General features: G+C 43.1%; 1 protein-coding gene across 5 annotated transcripts in view; it reads left to right on the top strand.

Annotated features, from left to right (window-relative positions):
- Positions 1-16716, top strand: part of BCL11A (BAF chromatin remodeling complex subunit BCL11A) — a 100024-nt gene extending 83308 nt beyond the window's left edge. For 2 of the 5 annotated variants that reach the window (XM_032410933.1, XM_032410935.1), the window contains exons 3-4: positions 1450-1551; positions 6842-8947. In XM_032410933.1, the coding sequence (XP_032266824.1) occupies positions 1450-1551; positions 6842-8862 (2123 nt within the window). In that variant the 3' untranslated portion in view covers positions 8863-8947. Of the gene's footprint in view, positions 1-1449; positions 1552-6841; positions 8948-16606 lie in introns of those variants that run through there. The other 3 variants (XM_032410934.1, XM_032410936.1, XM_032410937.1) reach the window with 3 other exon arrangements.
- Positions 16717-18905: the final 2189 nt, after the last annotated feature.

Genomic DNA, 18905 nt, shown 5'->3' on the forward strand with positions numbered 1-18905 from the left:
AGACGTATTATTATTTTTCTTAAGTCCAGTCTTTGCACTTTTCACGGGTTCATTTTGTGGTATTTATTTTGTTTGGGGTTAGAGCAGAGGATATGCCTCTCGAGATGGTCTCCGAGAGCAGCCCCCTTTGCAGGCCTGGTAACAACCGAATGTGAGATCTTCCACAAGCACCACGCCATTGTTACCCACCGGGCTCCCCATGAAAGGGAGCCTTGTGCTGACTGCCCTGGCTGTTCTTGGCAGCATGAATCTCTATAAGGAGAACAGGATGTATTTTACACTTGAGACCTGCTATCCTAGAGTCTAACAACAACACTTTTAAGTGCTCTTAATATTAAGCTAATGGAAAACATACTCTGTTTACTCACCATCAAAGTCTGTTTTTCTTCTCTCCCTCCTCCCCCAATCATCACAACCTCCCAGCCTCTAGAACACACCGAGTATCTCCTGCTCCATCGATCCTACACTCTGTCTCAAGGTTGACCTCTCCATGCTTGGTTGGCTCAAGGTGGACTTGGAAAAACTAGGAACTTACCACATAAACCATATAATCCCCAGGTCGCACAAACCAAATATTTCCTTTCTCACAAAAGTCTCAGTGCTAGAAATGCTTGATTTACTGCTAGATTTATGTTTACTGGTGTGAGAAGTCATTTCTCCTCACCAGAGAGAGACCAAGTGCGGGAGAATGGAGAAGGTGGGCCACTTTTTCTGGGTGCTGGTTCTCTCCTTGTCAGGTAATAGTAGGATTCCTCATCCTCAAGATGTGGACTTGGCCAAAGTTATTTGAACCCCAGAAGTCTAATCTTTATTCTCCACTGCTTTGTGTTGTAAGAAGCCATGTCTATATGGGGAATTCCATTGATCCGATTCTAGAGTGTGGCCCAGCCCACGATTTCCCTGTCTCCGAAGGTGTTGTCATAAGTACAGCTTGGGAAGAGGGAGCAGTGGGACAGGGAGGGCAGAGTGGGCCTCTCTATTCTAGAAGAAATGATTCACAGATCCACTCATTTCCTACTTGCATATTGTTTTTTGCTTGGGCTTATCTTGTTAAGTAAATGTATGCGTGTAAACCAGCCTTGCAGATAAATCCCCTCCATTTTGCCAGTCTACCCCCTAATATTACCAATTTTCCCCTTGCTGTGTACACATCTCTTATTATAAGACAATAAACAATAACAAAGAAGCAAATGAACCAAAGACCCCCCCCCCCCAACTAAAACAAACCCCTTCTCTTTTGTCTAAAAAGACCAAAATCAAAAACAAAACAAAATTGTGTGGAAATAACTTCATCGCTGTTTTTTCGATACAGGCCTTGGGCCTGTTAACTATCTGCAAGGCTGTTGTAATGATGTTAATCTATTTTAATGGAATTGAAATGTGATATCCTGTGGTTTACGATGCACATTGTTTATAGCTTTAGTGCTTGATTTTGGGTTTCTTTCACAGATAAACTTCTGCACTGGAGGGGCCTGTCCTCCCCTCGTTCTGCACACGGAGCTCTAATCCCCACGCCTGGGATGAGTGCAGAATATGCCCCGCAGGGTATTTGTAAGTTGAGCATTATTTTTTCTACAAATGTCCATGTGTATAAAGATGAGAGTTTCTGGAAATTACCCTTACTTTTTAAGTACTGAACGGAGTTACTTACAAAATAGATTGGCATCCTCATCTGCATTATTCCATTACTCACTTGGCACCCTCTCCCCCACTCCACTCGACCCCCTCCTCTTTTCCCTCCCCTTTTTTGTTTCTTTCCTCACTGAAGACATGGAGCTCACAGCCGCTCATCCCTGGGGGGAGGGGGGGTCTTCGCCCCAGGTCTTATCTGGCTCCACGGCTGGTGACCATATACCATCTGTGTGTTCAGGGCCCATTTTATTGCTGGACATTCACTTGCATGGCCTCATTTAGGACTTGGAGTTTATTCCATGGTGTACGCGTTAGCAGAGGCCAGAACCAAAAGAAGTCAGTTTAGAGTTACTCTAGAGTTGTTCTCATGCATGTTATATATGCATTTCTGTGTGTATTGAAACATGGTATATTTGTATATAGACATGGTGCATTATGTATGTGCATACATATACAATTTCTACTTATTTTTCTCCTAGTTTTAGAGAAAAATGCACAGCATTGTTGCTTAAATTCAAAGATTCCACCGCCACCCCACCACTACCATTAACACCATCCAAGTACTTGTTCAGACCAACTTTTATGGTGGGGATATGTTTATGAAATGTAGATTTGTATGTTCGTAAAAATGTGTTTGAAAGATGTTGTTTTAGAAGGTAATACAGTTTGCTTTTCTATGTAGTAACAAATAATATGAGTCCTGCATGGCTACACAGTCGGATGGGGGTGGGGGTTGATTCTACCCCAAACACGAAAAAGCAGCTTCCAGAAAAAAAGAAATGTGACATCGAATTTTTATTTAAGGAATGTATTTTTATTTTGAAAGTATGTGAAAACTAACCTGTTGTGGAAAGAAGAAAAGAAAGGGAAAGTGTCACGGAAAGAAAAGAACAAGATGCAGGTGTTCAGCTAGAGAGGGGACTGGTTTTTAGGTGGGAGAGGTCAAGTAGACCTCACCATCTTGTGAATGGTGTCTGCAGGGCAGGGCATGCGCCCTGAGACCAGATTTGAAGCCAGTTGTTTGTTTTGTTAACTCCTAGGTAATCCTAGGTAACAAAGAGTTATTGTGTGAATTTCACAAGTCCTCAAGTCCTGAGGGCTGGGCGGTGCAGGGGTTAAAAAGTCCCTCTTCTGCCATCCCCTCCCCAACACCAACCTGGGCCTAAGCCTGGCTTAGGTCACAGATTGTAGAGAGTTTAGGGGGTTGGACTCTTGGTTTCGAGTCCCTACATGCTGGCTGGGTGGGGAGAGCGCTCCTCATTTGGCTGGGGGTGCCTGGGGCCCCGCATGGGGCCGTGGGAACAGAGCCACCCGTGGAGGGAAGGGAAAAGAAGGGAGTGGGGCAGTAGAGAGGAGGGTGGAGCTGAGTGGCCAAGGGCTGCTGGCCTCCCTCTTCCGCTGACCCTCCTGAGGGCAGGGAGTTGGATTGGAGGGGTGGGAAACTAGGAGCCTGATTCAGAGCCCATGTCTTCTCCCCCTCTTCCCGTAAAGGGAGGGTGCCCAGTTTGCTGGTGCCCATGCTGGCAGGACCAGTTTAGGAGTGACCAGACAAGGTATGTGGAAATGGGTTGTGGAGTTCCAGAAAGCTCTCGAGCAAAGCTGACCTCCAGGTCACTCAGCTGCCTTAACCGGCTGCCCTTGGCTGGCAGAGCGTTTAGCACTTAACCTTGTGGCTTCCCTGCTGGTGGACCACAGTCGTGGGCCCTAATGTGGCCCCCTCTTGCTGCCTTCTAGCCAGGGCCTCCCCTTGGCCTGGGCTGAGGCCTGGATTCTGGATTCCAGACTTCTACAGGAAGCCCTTCCGGGTGTACAACGTGGTCAGTCATCACGCTAGGTTAACTCACCAAGCCTGGGAGTAATGAAAACTCACATTCACGTCGGACCTGGTAGTTTACATATGGGTTTTGTATACGTCTGTCATCTGAGCCTCACAATTCTTTCAGGTACTGTTTTTATGCTCACTTTACAGATAGGAAACCTAAGGTTCAAAGAAATGACATGACTGGCTCAGAGCCCTAAGCTGGTAAATAGTAGAGCCAGGGGTCTGGTGTCAGACCTTGTTCTTCCAAATCCTGAGGCTTAGATCACATTACTTTTTAGCATTGCTGATAACCTAAAAATGGGGTTATTCCTCCCCATACAGTAAAAAGAAATAAAATAAAAGCCGGTAGGTGAGCAATAGCCGATTTTAACCGTTTGATGCCTGGAGTTCCTACGCTTGGGGCCAGGTCTCAGTTTATTGCTCTAAGTCAAAACAATCCCCATGAATGCCCAATGAGGCTCTCAAATTGAGAAGTTGATTTTCGTCAGAGTAAATGAAGAATATTATTATATTTTACATGTCAATAAATCAATGTAGCCCTAATTTTGCCACGCAGGAAATCAATTCTGGCCTTTCTAAACCATCAAAGATGTTATGAACAAAGTAATTTCACAAATTACGGCAAGTAACACATTTATTGATGACTGCAGTTTAGGAATTGGGAATCTGTGAGCACCGTAATATAATATGGTGCACTGGCGTGAGCTGAGTAAAACACAGATTATGTGGTGAAACTGTAATGCATCATTTGCTATTAGTGGACTAGTAATAATTACCAGTTTCAAAGCCGCTCTTTCGATGTAATCTTTAGTCTCAATCGTAACAGCCCTTCTCATTGACGTTATGATTACACTAGCTGCCCTCATGATCTAGAATATCTAGTTGATAGGATACTAAAATGTGATAGTGAAAACTGTATGTTGTGTGCTCATCATAAGATGAAATGGCATCTTCTCTGACCCGATGTATGGAGAGGAGAGGGTAACAGCATAGTGTGAACATATACTGTAGAGTGATCACATCACTGCCTCTGAAAACAGAATTTTAGGAAGGTTCAGAGCAGCAAAAGAAGACAGACTTTTCTCATTTAAGCCTTTTGGAGAGGATGCAGGTGCGCTCCCTGATGCGGTGCTGTACAACTTTCGGCACTCACCAGTGGCCATCCCGTTCACGGTACCTGCGAAACCGGCATTGCTAATTATGGGTCCAGTCCTGGGATTCAATAGAATATTATAAGCTAAGATACGATTTTAAGGCATTTGGAGTGATGAAAGTGTTAAGGACTTGTTTCAGCTGACAGATCTCCTTTTTACTTATCCAATTCAGATTGTCAGGCTAAATGTATGATAATAACACAGAGTCCTAGGGAGGCAAAGGAGAAAGCCACGGAGGGTCACGTTAGTTGGAACCAGATAGTTTTTTTCCTGCCTATTTAGGACCCAAGTCATTGTTCAACAACAACAAAAAATTTATGAAAATACTCTCAATGATGCTTTTTATTTCCCTTTGAAGAGAGGAGGAAAACAAAAATAGGCAGATAATGTGATACTAATGTCAGCATTTTCTTTCAAAATCTTTCTGCCTTTTTTTTTTTTTCTCCCTCCACATTAGGCAAATGTTGGAAACCTAATTTTGGTATCTTATCATCTAATCTTGTTAAAGAGATTTACCCAGGAGTGGGATACATTGAGGGAGATTATAAATGCATTGTAAAGTAAATTACAAGGTCAGGGCAGGGAGTCCATTATTCAGACAAGTGCTTGAGCAAGCGGGCTTGTTTTGGAATGCAAGTGTTTGGGGCTCCTGAGAAGACCCTGCCAGCTTTTCTTTCTGACTTGCTAAATGGAGGAATCATAATTGATTAATTCCTCATTCCCACTCTTTAGCTCCATGGTGGATTTTTTGCTTTTAAAAAAAAGTTACTGACATATACTAGCTGGGGGCCTTACGCGACTCGTCTAGTCCCCCTTTTAAAAGACAGGCTAAAGTTTATTTCTCATTTGTGTTTTACACACTGTCTTTTTTGGAATCCCTGGGAAGTTAACTATTTTTCTCATCCTTGTCCTTTGGCCACCAACATTTGTGCCCTTTTTAATGCTGTAGTTGACTGGTAAACTGTTAGTTACTCCCTTGGTGTATATATATTTTCAAATTTAGCTATCTCCAAAAATGAATGATTGTGAAGTCAAGTTGGCCCCTCTTTGCCAAAGTGGCATTTACCACTCTCGGGTTCTTTTCAGCGAGAGAGAAATAATGTGACTTAAGCAGGGCCCCTCTCCAGACGGCTTGGCTACTGGCCAAAGAGTTGACTAGCTGAACTGTATCTTTCTGTTTCTTTCTCAACTGGAGCTGAGGCTCAGCCGAGGGCGCAGGATGTTGTATAATTTGGTTCACGTTGTTAGCCTCTCAAAATAATGAGGAGGAGGATAGTGTAGCATTTCTCAGCCTGCTGCCCGTCATGGTGCTGGCTGCTTTAACTGTTCTTAAACTAGGATGCTGTGTCTGCTTAAGTTGGCACCAGCCCCTCCTCCTAACTTCTCCAGACTTGCATTTGTTTGACTGGGGGACAACTCCTAAAGATTCGATACGGCCTGTTGGTTAAATCCGAATTAAATTTCTCTTTGGAGATTTTTTGCACCATCCCTTGAGATAAAAATGGGAGTCCCTGTAGGGTGTTGTGGGACCAGGATTGGGACTCACTGATCCTCACGCCGGCTGGGATGTGAGAAGGTTGCTAGTTTCTCTTCCTGGAATTATTTTATGAGTATCTTCTCATTTTTAACAATATCAACAATTAGTGTGTTTCAGGCTAAGATTAAAAGCATCTCTAGGGCCATAGAGAATTGTAATGAGTTGACCTTCTCTTTTTTGATATCTCTATGAAATGATTGCCTCTTTAGAAAGTTCACCTGCCACCCAGGGGAGAATAGAACGATGGGATTTAGGAAGCAGAGAAGTTTCCCTTAGGTCACCTTGTCCAAGTCCCTCACTTAACAAATGAGGAAACGGAGGCACAGAGATGAAGTCGCTTACCAAACCACAGCTGGCGAAAGATTGGGAAGCTCAGATGTTTGCTGAGTTTCCCTAGAATGTAGGGATCCTCATTCCTAAGCTTGTATTGGTCCAGATTTTTCTGCTTTGGAGATTGGATTTAAAATTCTTAGAACTGAATGAAATGGCAGAAAGACTGATTGGACAACTATTTATTGGGCACCAATATGTGCCGGGCACCAATGTAGGCACGGGCAATAATAGGTCAGTTAGGGCTTAGGCCTGTGGGGTTGAGGGCTGGGGGGCAGGGAAGGCAGGAGGTGAAACATAAAGAAGCAGTTGCTAACGCCCTCCTCTGTGATTAAACATTGATGTTGGTGTTGTATTATTTTGCAGGTAAAGATGAGCCCAGCAGCTACACATGTACAACTTGCAAACAGCCATTCACCAGTGCATGGTTTCTCTTGCAACACGCACAGAACACTCATGGATTAAGAATCTACTTAGAAAGCGAACACGGAAGTCCCCTGACCCCGCGGGTTGGTATCCCTTCAGGACTAGGTGCAGAATGTCCTTCCCAGCCACCTCTCCATGGGATTCATATTGCAGACAATAACCCCTTTAACCTGCTAAGAATACCAGGATCAGTATCGAGAGAGGCTTCCGGCCTGGCAGAAGGGCGCTTTCCACCCACTCCCCCCCTGTTTAGTCCACCACCGAGACATCACTTGGACCCCCACCGCATAGAGCGCCTGGGGGCGGAAGAGATGGCCCTGGCCACCCATCACCCGAGTGCCTTTGACAGGGTGCTGCGGTTGAATCCAATGGCTATGGAGCCTCCCGCCATGGATTTCTCTAGGAGACTTAGAGAGCTGGCAGGGAACACGTCTAGCCCACCGCTGTCCCCAGGCCGGCCCAGCCCTATGCAAAGGTTACTGCAACCATTCCAGCCAGGTAGCAAGCCGCCCTTCCTGGCGACGCCCCCCCTCCCTCCTCTGCAATCTGCCCCTCCTCCCTCCCAGCCCCCGGTCAAGTCCAAGTCATGCGAATTCTGCGGCAAGACGTTCAAATTTCAGAGCAACCTCGTGGTGCACCGGCGCAGCCACACGGGCGAGAAGCCCTACAAGTGCAACCTGTGCGACCACGCGTGCACGCAGGCCAGCAAGCTGAAGCGCCACATGAAGACGCACATGCACAAGTCGTCCCCTATGACGGTCAAGTCCGACGACGGCCTCTCCACCGCCAGCTCCCCGGAACCCGGCACCAGCGACCTGGTGGGCAGCGCCAGCAGCGCGCTCAAGTCTGTGGTGGCCAAGTTCAAGAGCGAGAACGACCCCAACCTGATCCCGGAGAATGGGGACGAGGAGGAAGAGGAGGACGACGAGGAAGAGGAAGAAGAGGAGGAAGAGGAGGAGGAGGAGCTGACGGAGAGCGAGAGGGTGGACTACGGCTTCGGGCTGAGCCTGGAGGCGGCGCGCCACCACGAGAACAGCTCGCGGGGCGCGGTGGTGGGCGTGGGCGACGAGGGCCGCGCCCTGCCTGATGTCATGCAGGGCATGGTGCTCAGCTCCATGCAGCACTTCAGCGAGGCCTTCCACCAGGTCCTGGGCGAGAAACATAAGCGCGGCCACCTGGCCGAGGCCGAGGGCCACAGGGACACTTGCGACGAAGACTCGGTGGCCGGCGAGTCGGACCGCATAGACGATGGCACTGTTAACGGCCGCGGCTGCTCCCCGGGTGAGTCGGCCTCGGGGGGCCTGTCCAAAAAGCTGCTGCTGGGCAGCCCCAGCTCGCTGAGCCCCTTCTCCAAGCGCATCAAGCTCGAGAAGGAGTTCGACTTGCCCCCGGCCGCGATGCCCAACACGGAGAACGTGTACTCGCAGTGGCTCGCTGGCTACGCGGCCTCCAGGCAGCTCAAAGATCCCTTCCTTAGCTTCGGAGACTCCAGACAATCGCCTTTCGCCTCCTCGTCGGAGCACTCCTCGGAGAACGGGAGCTTGCGCTTCTCCACGCCGCCCGGGGAGCTGGACGGAGGGATCTCGGGGCGCAGCGGCACGGGAAGTGGAGGGAGCACGCCCCATATTAGTGGTCCGGGCCCGGGCAGGCCCAGCTCAAAAGAGGGCAGACGCAGCGACACTTGTGAGTACTGTGGGAAAGTCTTCAAGAACTGTAGCAATCTCACTGTCCACAGGAGAAGCCACACGGGCGAAAGGCCTTATAAATGCGAGCTGTGCAACTATGCCTGTGCCCAGAGTAGCAAGCTCACCAGGCACATGAAAACGCATGGCCAGGTGGGGAAGGACGTTTACAAATGTGAAATTTGTAAGATGCCTTTTAGCGTGTACAGTACCCTGGAGAAACACATGAAAAAATGGCACAGTGATCGAGTGTTGAATAATGATATAAAAACTGAATAGAGGTATATTAATACCCCTCCCTCACTCCCACCTGACACTTCCTTTTTTCACCACCCCCCCTCCCCCATCGCCCTCCAGCCCCACTCCCCCGTAGGATTTTTTTCTAGTCCCATGTGATTAAACAAACAAACAAACAGAAGTAACGGAAGCTAAGAATATGAGAGTGCTTGTCACCAGCACACCTGTTTTTTTTTCTTTTTCTTTTTTCTTTTTCTTTTTTTCCTTTATGTTCTCACCGTTTGAATGCATGATCTGTATGGGGCAATACTATTGCATTTTACGCAAACTTTGAGCCTTTCTCTTGTGCAATAATTTACATGTTGTGTATGTTTTTTTTTTTTTTAAACTTAGACAGCATGTATGGTATGTTATGGCTATTTTAAATTGTCCCCGATTCGTTGCTGAGCAAACATGTTGCTGTTTCCAGTTCCGTTCTGAGAGAAAAAGAGAGAGAGAGAGAAAAAGACCATGCTGCATACGTTCTGTAATACATATCATGTACAGTTTTATTTTATAACGTGAGGAGGAAAAACAGTCTTTGGGTTAACCCTCTATAGACAGAATAGACAGCACTGAAACAAAATCTCTATGAGCTAAATGTCTGTCTCTAAAGGGTTAATTGTATCAATTGGAGAGGAAAAAAAAGGCCTTGAATTGACAAATTAACAGAAAAACAAAACAAGCTTATTCTATCATTTGGTTTTAAAATATGAGTGCCTTGGATCTATTAAAACCACGTTGATGGTTCTTTCTACTTGTTATAAACTTGTAGCTTAATTCAGCATTGGGTGAGGTAAGAAACCTTAGGACCTAGCATATAATTATATATTGTATTTCTCACAACAATGGCTACCTAAAAAATATGACCCATTATGTCCTAGTTAATCATCATTTTCCCTTTAGTTTAATCTTATAAGCAAAACTGATTATACCAGTATAAACGCTATTTTGCTCCTGGTGAGAGCTTAAAAGAAATGGGCTGTTTTGCCCAAAGTTTTATTTTTTTTTAAATGATGATTAAATTGAATGTGAAACGTGCAAAAGCCCTGGAATACAATTAAATGCATTAGTAAGGAATTCATTTTATGAAGATAACTTGTTTTAAATAATGTCTGTCTAAAAAAATTCTGGCACCAAAAGAAATAGATCCAGATCTACTTGGTTGTCAAAGGGACAATCAAATGATAAACTTTAAGACCTCGTAGACCATATTAAAAAGAAGAGACTGACAATAAGGTTTGACAGAGGGTAACAGGAAAAAAACAATATGTGATCTTTTAGCACAACGTGGTACTATTTGCCATTTTAAACTAGAACAGGTGTATAAGCTAATATTGATACAATGATGATTAACTATGAATTCTTAAGACTTGTGTTTAAATGTGACATTCTTAAAAAAGAAGAGAAAGAATTTTAAGAGTAGCAGTATATATGTCTGTGCTCCCTAAAAGTTGTACTTCATTTCTTTTCCATACACTGTGTGCTATTTGTGTTAACATGGAAGAGGATTCATTGTTTTTATTTTATTTTTTTAATTTTTTCTTTTTTATTAAGCTAGCATCTGCCCCAGTTGGTGTTCAAATAGCACTTGACTCTGCCTGTAATATCTGTATCTTTTCTCTAATCAGAGATACAGAGGTTGAGTATAAAATAAACCTGCTCAGATAGGACAATTAAGTGCACTGTACAATTTTCCCAGTTTACAGGTCTATACTTAAGGGAAAAGTTGCAAGAATGCTGAAAAAAAAAAAATTGAACACAATCTCATTGATGAGCATTTTTTAAAAAAAAACTAAAAAAAAAACTTTGCCAGCCATTTACTTGACTAATGAGCTTACTTACTCGGACTCAACATTGCAAGCGCTGTGAATGGAAAACAGAATACACTTAACATAGAAATGAATGATTGCTTTCGCTTCTACAGTGCAAGGATTTTTTTGTACAAAACTTTTTTAAATATAAATGTTAAGAAAAGAATTTTTTTAAAAAACACTTCATTATGTTTAGGGGGGAACTGCATTTTAGGGTTCCATTGTCTTGGTGGTGTTACAAGACTTGTTATCCATTTAAAAATGGTAGTGGAAATTCTATGCCTTGGATACACACCGCTCTTCAGGTTGTAAAAAAAAACATACATTGGGGAAAGGTTTAAGATTATATAGTACTTAAATATAGGAAAATGCACACTCATGTTGATTCCTATGCTAAAACACATTTATGGTCTTTTTTCTGTATTTCTAGAATGGTATTTGAATTAAATGTTCATCTAGTGTTAGGCACTATAGTATTTATATTGAAGCTTGTATTTTTAACTGTTGCTTGTTCTCTTAAAAGGTATCAATGTACCTTTTTTGGTAGTGGAAAAAAAAAAAAAAGACAGGCTGCCACAGTATATTTTTTTAATTTGGCAGGATAATATAGTGCAAATTATTTGTATGCTTCAAAAAACAAAAAGAGACAAACAAACAAGTGTGACATTGTACAGATGAGAAGCCATATAATGGCGGTTTGGGGGAGCCTGCTAGAATGTCACACGGATGGCTGTCATAGGGGTTGTACATATCCTTTTTTGTTCCTTTTTCCTGCTGCCATACTGTATGCAGTACTGCAAGCTAATAACGTCGGTTTGTTATGTAGTGTGCTTTTTGTCCCTTTCCTTCTATCACCCTACATTCCAGCATCTTACCTTCATATGCAGTAAAAGAAAGAAAGAAAAAAAAAAGGAAAAAAAACAAAAACAATGTTTTGCAGTTTTTTTCATTGCCAAAAACTAAATGGTGCTTTATATTTAGATTGGAAAGAATTTCATATGCAAAGCATATTAAAGAGAAAGCCCGCTTTAGTCAATACTTTTTTGTAAATGGCAATGCAGAATATTTTGTTATTGGCCTTTTCTATTCCTGTAATGAAAGCTGTTTGTCGTAACTTGAAATTTTATCTTTTACTATGGGAGTCACTATTTATTATTGCTTACGTGCCCTGTTCAAAACAGAGGCACTTAATTTGATCTTTTATTTTTCTTTGTTTTTATTTTTTTTTATTTGGATGACCAAAGGTCATTACAACCTGGCTTTTTATTGTATTTGTTTCTGGTCTTTGTTAAGTTCTATTGGAAAAACCACTGTCTGTGTTTTTTTGGCAGTTGTCTGCATTAACCTGTTCATACACCCATTTTGTCCCTTTATTGAAAAAAATAAAAAAAATTAAAGTACACAATGTAAGCTTCTTGTGTCCTCATTTGACACACTCTGTAAATTACTTTCAAGAAAATAACAGGTTTTAAGAGAAGGCCAGTCAGTCTTTTTCAGGATTATTTCTATGGGCATTTTGATGCGTGTATTATACCCTAAAGTGTATATATACCCTACTATATTAATATAGACATATCTCAAAACATGGAAATAGTTTTTAGATTTTATAGTTCTAGAATAATTTTCAAGAAATGGAAAGTGTTTTCAGTCTGATGTTAAAAACTTTCCCTTCATCTCTTAACGATAATCTATTCAGATATAAATGAAAAATTTACTGGTAATAGCATCTTAAACTTTTATTTCCTTTGGATTTTTTGCTGTTCTTGTTGTCTGAAAGTTCTTTTCTATTCTCCCTTCCCTGCTCTATCTTAGAACATAATGTAAAAAATCAGCTCTTTCGTTTCCATATGAGTCTTTCTTCATACCCAAAATAACCTCACCCTCCCCATAAAAATCCAGAAACAAAAGCATCAGGTTAACGAGAGAGAGAGAGAGAGAGAGAGAGAGAGAGAAAGAGAGAGAGAGAGAGAAGTAACCAGTAGTTTAGCCAGATGTGGCAAATCTCTGGAATCAGCCACTGATTTCCTGAGATGGATGGTGGTTTGCCTTGTGCTTCTGAGGTCCTAGGGACCAGAGATGGGACAGATCTTTTAGGTGCTTTTCTAGTGTGTTCCTGGCTGATAGCAAACGAGGGGGCGAAATACCCTTCAGTGATCTTTTGCCCAACCAACAGATTTATGAAATGAAACATAGTCTTTGGAAAGCAGGTTAGGTCCCTTATAAAAACCCCTCCTTAGAAATCTGTGTTGTCAGTTTTACAAATACTGCATGCTGCAGCATCTATTTGCTTTATTAAAACACATACTTCTGTGATACTGTCTCCCTGTTCCCAGTGTAGATGAATGGATACAACGTTGTTCTTTTTGTAAAAACCAAAACAAAAGCTGTTCTGTTGTCTTGTGGTAGCATTTTTGTTGCTTAGGTCTTATGCCCTGGTGCCTGTGAGGTGGCCTTTTCATGTAATGCCTTTTATCTGAGGCAAGAATAGTTTTATCCTTCTAAAATACACAGAAAGTAGGTATATTTTTTTAAAGCCAGTTTGGGTGGGAAGCAGGGAGTGAAGGCAGAGCGGAATCCCATACGAGAGGATTTGGGGCTGGGTGTAAGGAGCTGGGATGAGATGGACGTATCTTTCAGGACTTGGTAATTGGCAGTGAACTGAGAGGCGATATTTGTGTTTTGAATTAGGTTACTTCACAACTGAATCCAGAATACTATGCAAGATAGAAATATTCCCCAGGGCCATGCCGGTTTTAGATGTGGTGACTTCCGCTCCACCATATTAAATGTCCATAAAACCGCTGTGTGTCCCCTATTACTCTTTTATTAGGAGCTATGAGTGCAGCTGTGCAGGTTTTGTATACAGTGTTCATTTTAATTTTTCAGTATATGATGCTCTTAGCATAATTAGGTTTTGCATCCTGACAGACAGAATTAATGGTGGATACTGTATACTTACTTGTATGTTCAAATTTCTTAAATGGGGAATGGGGAGGGGTGCAAGCATCTGGTGATAAATCACGGATTATGTTTGATTTACATGGTCCCGAAGTTAAATAAATTTATTGGGAGACACGTTCTTCAGGGTACTTAGTCTTCTGACTTATTGAAGCCCTCTTATAAAATCTTATTTCTGAAGCTGAGTGAACAATAGGAGCCTGAAAACCTAGGCAACAGGAATATAACTTAAAAATGGCATCTGTATCCGGAAACCCAAAATTAAAAATCTTAATGCAAAATAACAAAAAACATTTCCAACTGAGGATAAATTCATGATATTTTTTTTAAATGAGGAAATACTAAGGATATTAACGTTTTTCAGAATTCTCCAGTTTATGTGATACCCCTGATGTGTTGATGCAATGTCCTCTACATACGTGAACTCTTAACGCTTAAATGTTCCCTTCTATCTTCATTTGGAGAACAACTTAATAAACAGGAGGACAGCAAATACTACTTCTCACAGATTTTAACTTAGAAACCCTCCCTGTGCATGGACTACCTCTATCCTGAGACCGTTTCCCATCTTCTCTTTGTTTAGGACCTACAAAAGGACTGAAGCCAATACATTTTAAAGGTGGCTAAGAAGTGGGGTGAACACTTGCTTCTTCATTTGTACCAGCCATGGCAGGAAGTGTGAAGTAGTTGAATTTTTCCCAGGGCCTTCTCTGATAGAACTGTTTATTTAAATACCATTTTTGTGTATGTAATGAGTACGTACTGTATATGTTCATAATGCTTGAAGTGAGAATTTGAAAGGAAGTGGCAGTGGGGGTCAGATATCATTTCATTTGGAGCAATAAGGAAATGAGGTGGTTTATTCGCAGACACTAAAAGTTTGTTAAAAGGTACTGGGATATTTCAGGCTTTCCTGAAAAGGTGTTGAGGAGCCTCAGGCCCCATCCTGTCCTGCTTTGAACACTTTACTCTCAGAGCATGAGGGAGGAAATACGGTGTTTTCTTTTTTTTTTTTTAAAGCTCTTTCGCCCTCTGTACGCACACACAAACATGATTTCTTATGACTGTGTTGTAGTCGTGTGTTCTTCATTATGATTCTGTTACTCCATCGTTCCCGGGCCTGGTGTGTTCAAGAATGTACCCATCCCATTCTCTTTTCTTTTTTCAGACAACTTCCCATTAAAAAAAAAAAAAAAGAAAAAGAAAAAGAAATGTGGGAATTTTGCCAGTGTGAGGATGGGATTGGCAGTGTTCTTTAAACCTGCTTGGAAAAATGTTCTTTGAAAGACTGTTAACTTTTTAAAAAGGCATGAGGCACTTAGCAAATTTTCCTAAGTGTCTCCTAAGGCCCTGCAGCTTTCCCAATTAAGAATAAATGAACCCATGTTTAGAGAAATGGACATCAGGACACATAGCCAGAATTGGGATTACGTACATTTATTTCAGGGCTTCTAAAGCTGCGAATGGTAGACATGGGTTGTTGGGTGTGCACTTTTGCTTGCTGTCATCTTGTTATCCCATTAGCCCTCTGTTTCATTTAGTAAAACACATGGCCAGTGAATCAGCCTTTAGGGGGATGGGTCTGTTTCTCTCTCTCTCTCTGTTTCCCAGTGTCATCTATGGTCATGGGATGCAATTAATTCCTCCCTTTCAAACGGGAAAGGAGACCAATTCAGTTCACGTGTGTCATTGTACTTAAGAACTGAAACTTGCCTGAACACAACTCCAATGGTTGAACCAAATACTGTTTTTTCTTTCTGTAAAGTGGCAAAGACTACTTAAAGGGAGCGGATATCAGGTCCTTGTGATTCAGCAGAAAAGGCAAATTAAACGATTTCCCCAAAGTCAATCCTCTAACGCAGGATCCACTCCCCCACCCCCAAACCCATAGGGGGTTGTGCTGTGCTTTTCAATAACGGTGAGCGGGGTACATGCCCAGGCTGTATTTTGTCTGTTAGGGTTTTCAGTACTGGTAGCAGGTCGGACAAAGGGGTTTGATGGGGGTATCAGCTAGAGGGACCTCAACGACAGTGACAGGGCTGGACTGGGAACGGGGTTCCCCAGAACCCACCTGGACACAGGAGGCCCCTCAGTCCGGGTCTCCACTGCGCAGGGGGAATTCGGGAGAGCAGCTGAGCTCCAGACCCTGGGCCTCCTGCGGCGCCAAGTCGGGGAAGAGGAGGCCCCAGGCCCCTGCTTCGGGTCGCCATGGCAACGAGCCCTGGAATGCCACAGTGGTAGCCCTCTTCCTCGGCACATCCGGACTCCCAGTTCTGCTGCTTCAAGTCAATGTACACAGCAAGGGAGGAACCCCGGAGGAAAATAACCACTCCCTTCTTCCCTTCACCATTGCCTTTCCCCCTTACCAAAAAGAAAAAAAGGAAAAGAAAACTGCATGTTTGAAAGAAACTACAGGCAGTTTTTGGTGCAATTTGGGAGCAACTATTTTGGGTTCTGGTTTCCTCTTCAGAGATTTGTTCGCCTCTTGTAAATCGTTGGCTGCTTTGACGTTGAACTTGATGACATTTCATGTTTTCGTTGTGCTGCTTTTACATCAATTTTGAGTTTCTGTTTCTTTATAATTTTATTATTATTTTAAGGAAATGTCCCCCTGCCCCCCTCCCTCCCCTGTTCTCCTCAACCAAAGGACTGTTTCCTACTCAGTTTTCTCAGTCGTAAGGGAAAGTGTTTCCTTCCAGGTGTGTCCCCAGTTTATTAGGACTATCATATGAGCGGGTAGCGGGTCTGGGTCCCTGGCGGGGGAAGGCAGGGAGGGAGGCATGGGAAAGGCACTCAGAGGTCAGAGATGTGGGGGGAGGGGACTGAGTTTGAAATCATGTTTAAGATGCCAGTGGCTCAACCTGTGGTGAATTTAAGTTATAGTTTTAAAAAGCTAGTTAGAGAACAGAAAATCACTGGGCCAAGTCACACCTGTACTTTTTTTTTCCCCTCCTCTGTCTCCAACCTCTTTCTAGGTTCTTCACACACCCCCATTCGGCGTAGTACCCAGAGAGCTCAAGATGTGTGGCAGTTTTCGGATGGAAGCTCGAGAGCCCTTAAGTTCTGAGAAAATTTGAAGCCCCCAGGGGCGGGGTGGACGAGAGCCGCCCAGCCGACATCTGCGTGGTCTGTCATCCTGCTAGTTTGTGATGTTTTCTGACAGTAGCCTCCAAGAAGCCGTTGTGCGAAGACAGAGTCCTGCAGAGTCCTTCCTGCCCGGGCCTGCAGTGCCATTTTATTTATATTTTTTAATAAAAAGTAAAAACAAAAAAACAGACCCACATTGGAACAGTGAATCAGTCCCATTACAGAGGGCCCCTGGACCATCGCTGTCCTGAGCAGCGTCCTGGCCCTTTTAAAACCAGCCAACCTAATTACCCGTATTGTGGAAATGAGCATGAGTCCCCCAACCCCTTGTTTCTATACATTCTATGTTGTCTTTTAAAAAGTGTGCTTAACATTGACACAATAAATGTTGGAGCTTTAGGTGGTGTTTGCTTGTTCTTTAATTATTAATGCTTATAAGACAATGCAGCTGCTTATGACTTTGTATTTCTGTACCCGTTTCCTGCAGACATCCATTGGGTGGGTAAGAGGAACAGATTTGAGGAATGGGTAGGAGGTGTAGGAGGGGAAAGAGGTTACTGCTTATCAGATGGCATAAATTTTCAAGGAGAATCAAAATGCAAAACTTGGGAATAAATCATAGCAATATCATAATTAATGTAGTAGTAGTGTTGCTGTTTATTAATGCTGAAGTGTGGTTTTCCTAACTGTCTGACTTATAATTTGCATACCATTAAATAATGCATAATATGGCACGCTGAATTCTGTTTTTCAAATATATGCTTTTGGTGGCTACCAAGCAGGATTTGAATTTGTCTTTTAATTTAGCTCAAGAAAGATAACGTCACTGGGTTAGTGGTAAATCCCAAAGAAGGTGATAAATGTCAGTAGTGGCTTATTAAATATTCTAATTTTAGGTTCCCAAACCTTTAGCAAATATATCTTAATACAGACAAACAAACACACATAAAACTTCTTTATTACTTACATTACTCGTATCAGGAAATTTGGGGCAGATTTTATACGGCGGGGGAGGGAACTGTGGGAGGAAGGAGGTTCACATCAGAACACACAGTTATGATCGTGGCGTCCATTCCTCAGAAATCAGTGACACAAATAAATTAGTTCTACAAACAGGTGATAAAAATCCCTTCTGGTCCAGTTAATTTACAAAGAACTTTTCTCAATTTGGTGTTTTCTATTGCCTGGAGAACCAGAAGAGAACTAGAAACAATATAGCATATTAAAATAGGTTTATAAATAATAGAACTCAGACACCTGTGTATTATAGATTTACATATTGGCTGTGAACGTAAGTGGGGAAAATCTTACCCACTCACTACCCTCTGGCTAGATTACCTAGCCTAGTGAGAAGATAGCAAAATAATTGGCATCTGGATTCTTTCCTGCTTATTCATCATAAATAATGACTTCTTACAGTAGCGTACTGCCTTCTACTTTATACAGTGCTTTCATGAACATTATTTCATCTGATCATCGTCGGGACAGATCTCACAACTTCCACTTTGTGGGTGAGGAGACTGAGGCTCGCCAGGGTTAAGGGCTTGCCGCAGGCCAGGACGATGAGAGGGAGGGGAGGAAAGCCAGGTGTTCTGGTGTCTAGTCCAGAGCTGATTTCACTGAACTCTATAACTGATCAAAGAGAGTGTCTCCCTGTGTTAGCACACAAGTCATTAATGTTCATAAACGCACACATGTATGGCGCGCGCGCACACACACACACACACACACACACACACACACAGGTCAAGGATGTCCACAGGTCAGGGCACGCAAAATTGTCCCTTTCTACCAACAGCCGTGGGCACTGCAGGAGGAGGTGGGAGCAAGGGTCCCTCCTTGCCGTCTTTTCCCGGTGTCTTTTCCATGACAGATAAACAACCCTGATTGACTAGGTGGCCTTGATGAGTTTTTCCTCTCACCTAGGTGGGATGGGGCTTCCAGAAAAGAGTTTTTTCCTGGAGAAACATTCTCCCTGCCCCATGCTCTGCCTTTGTGTTGTTGAAACCTGAGACCAATAGGGATTCTGTGACAGCATCCTCCCTGAATGTGCTAAGCTCCTTGCTGATACTTCCAAAAAGTGACACCATTTCCAAAGGGAGACCCGACTGAGATAGAGCAAACAATTAAGATTCTTTTGGACAATGTCGGCCTTGGTTGGTAACTGCACTTGGTGTTCACTACACT

This window comes from Phoca vitulina, unplaced genomic scaffold (genome assembly GCF_004348235.1).
Source record: "Phoca vitulina isolate PV1807 unplaced genomic scaffold, GSC_HSeal_1.0 scaffold12, whole genome shotgun sequence".
Lineage (NCBI taxonomy): Eukaryota > Metazoa > Chordata > Mammalia > Carnivora > Phocidae > Phoca > Phoca vitulina.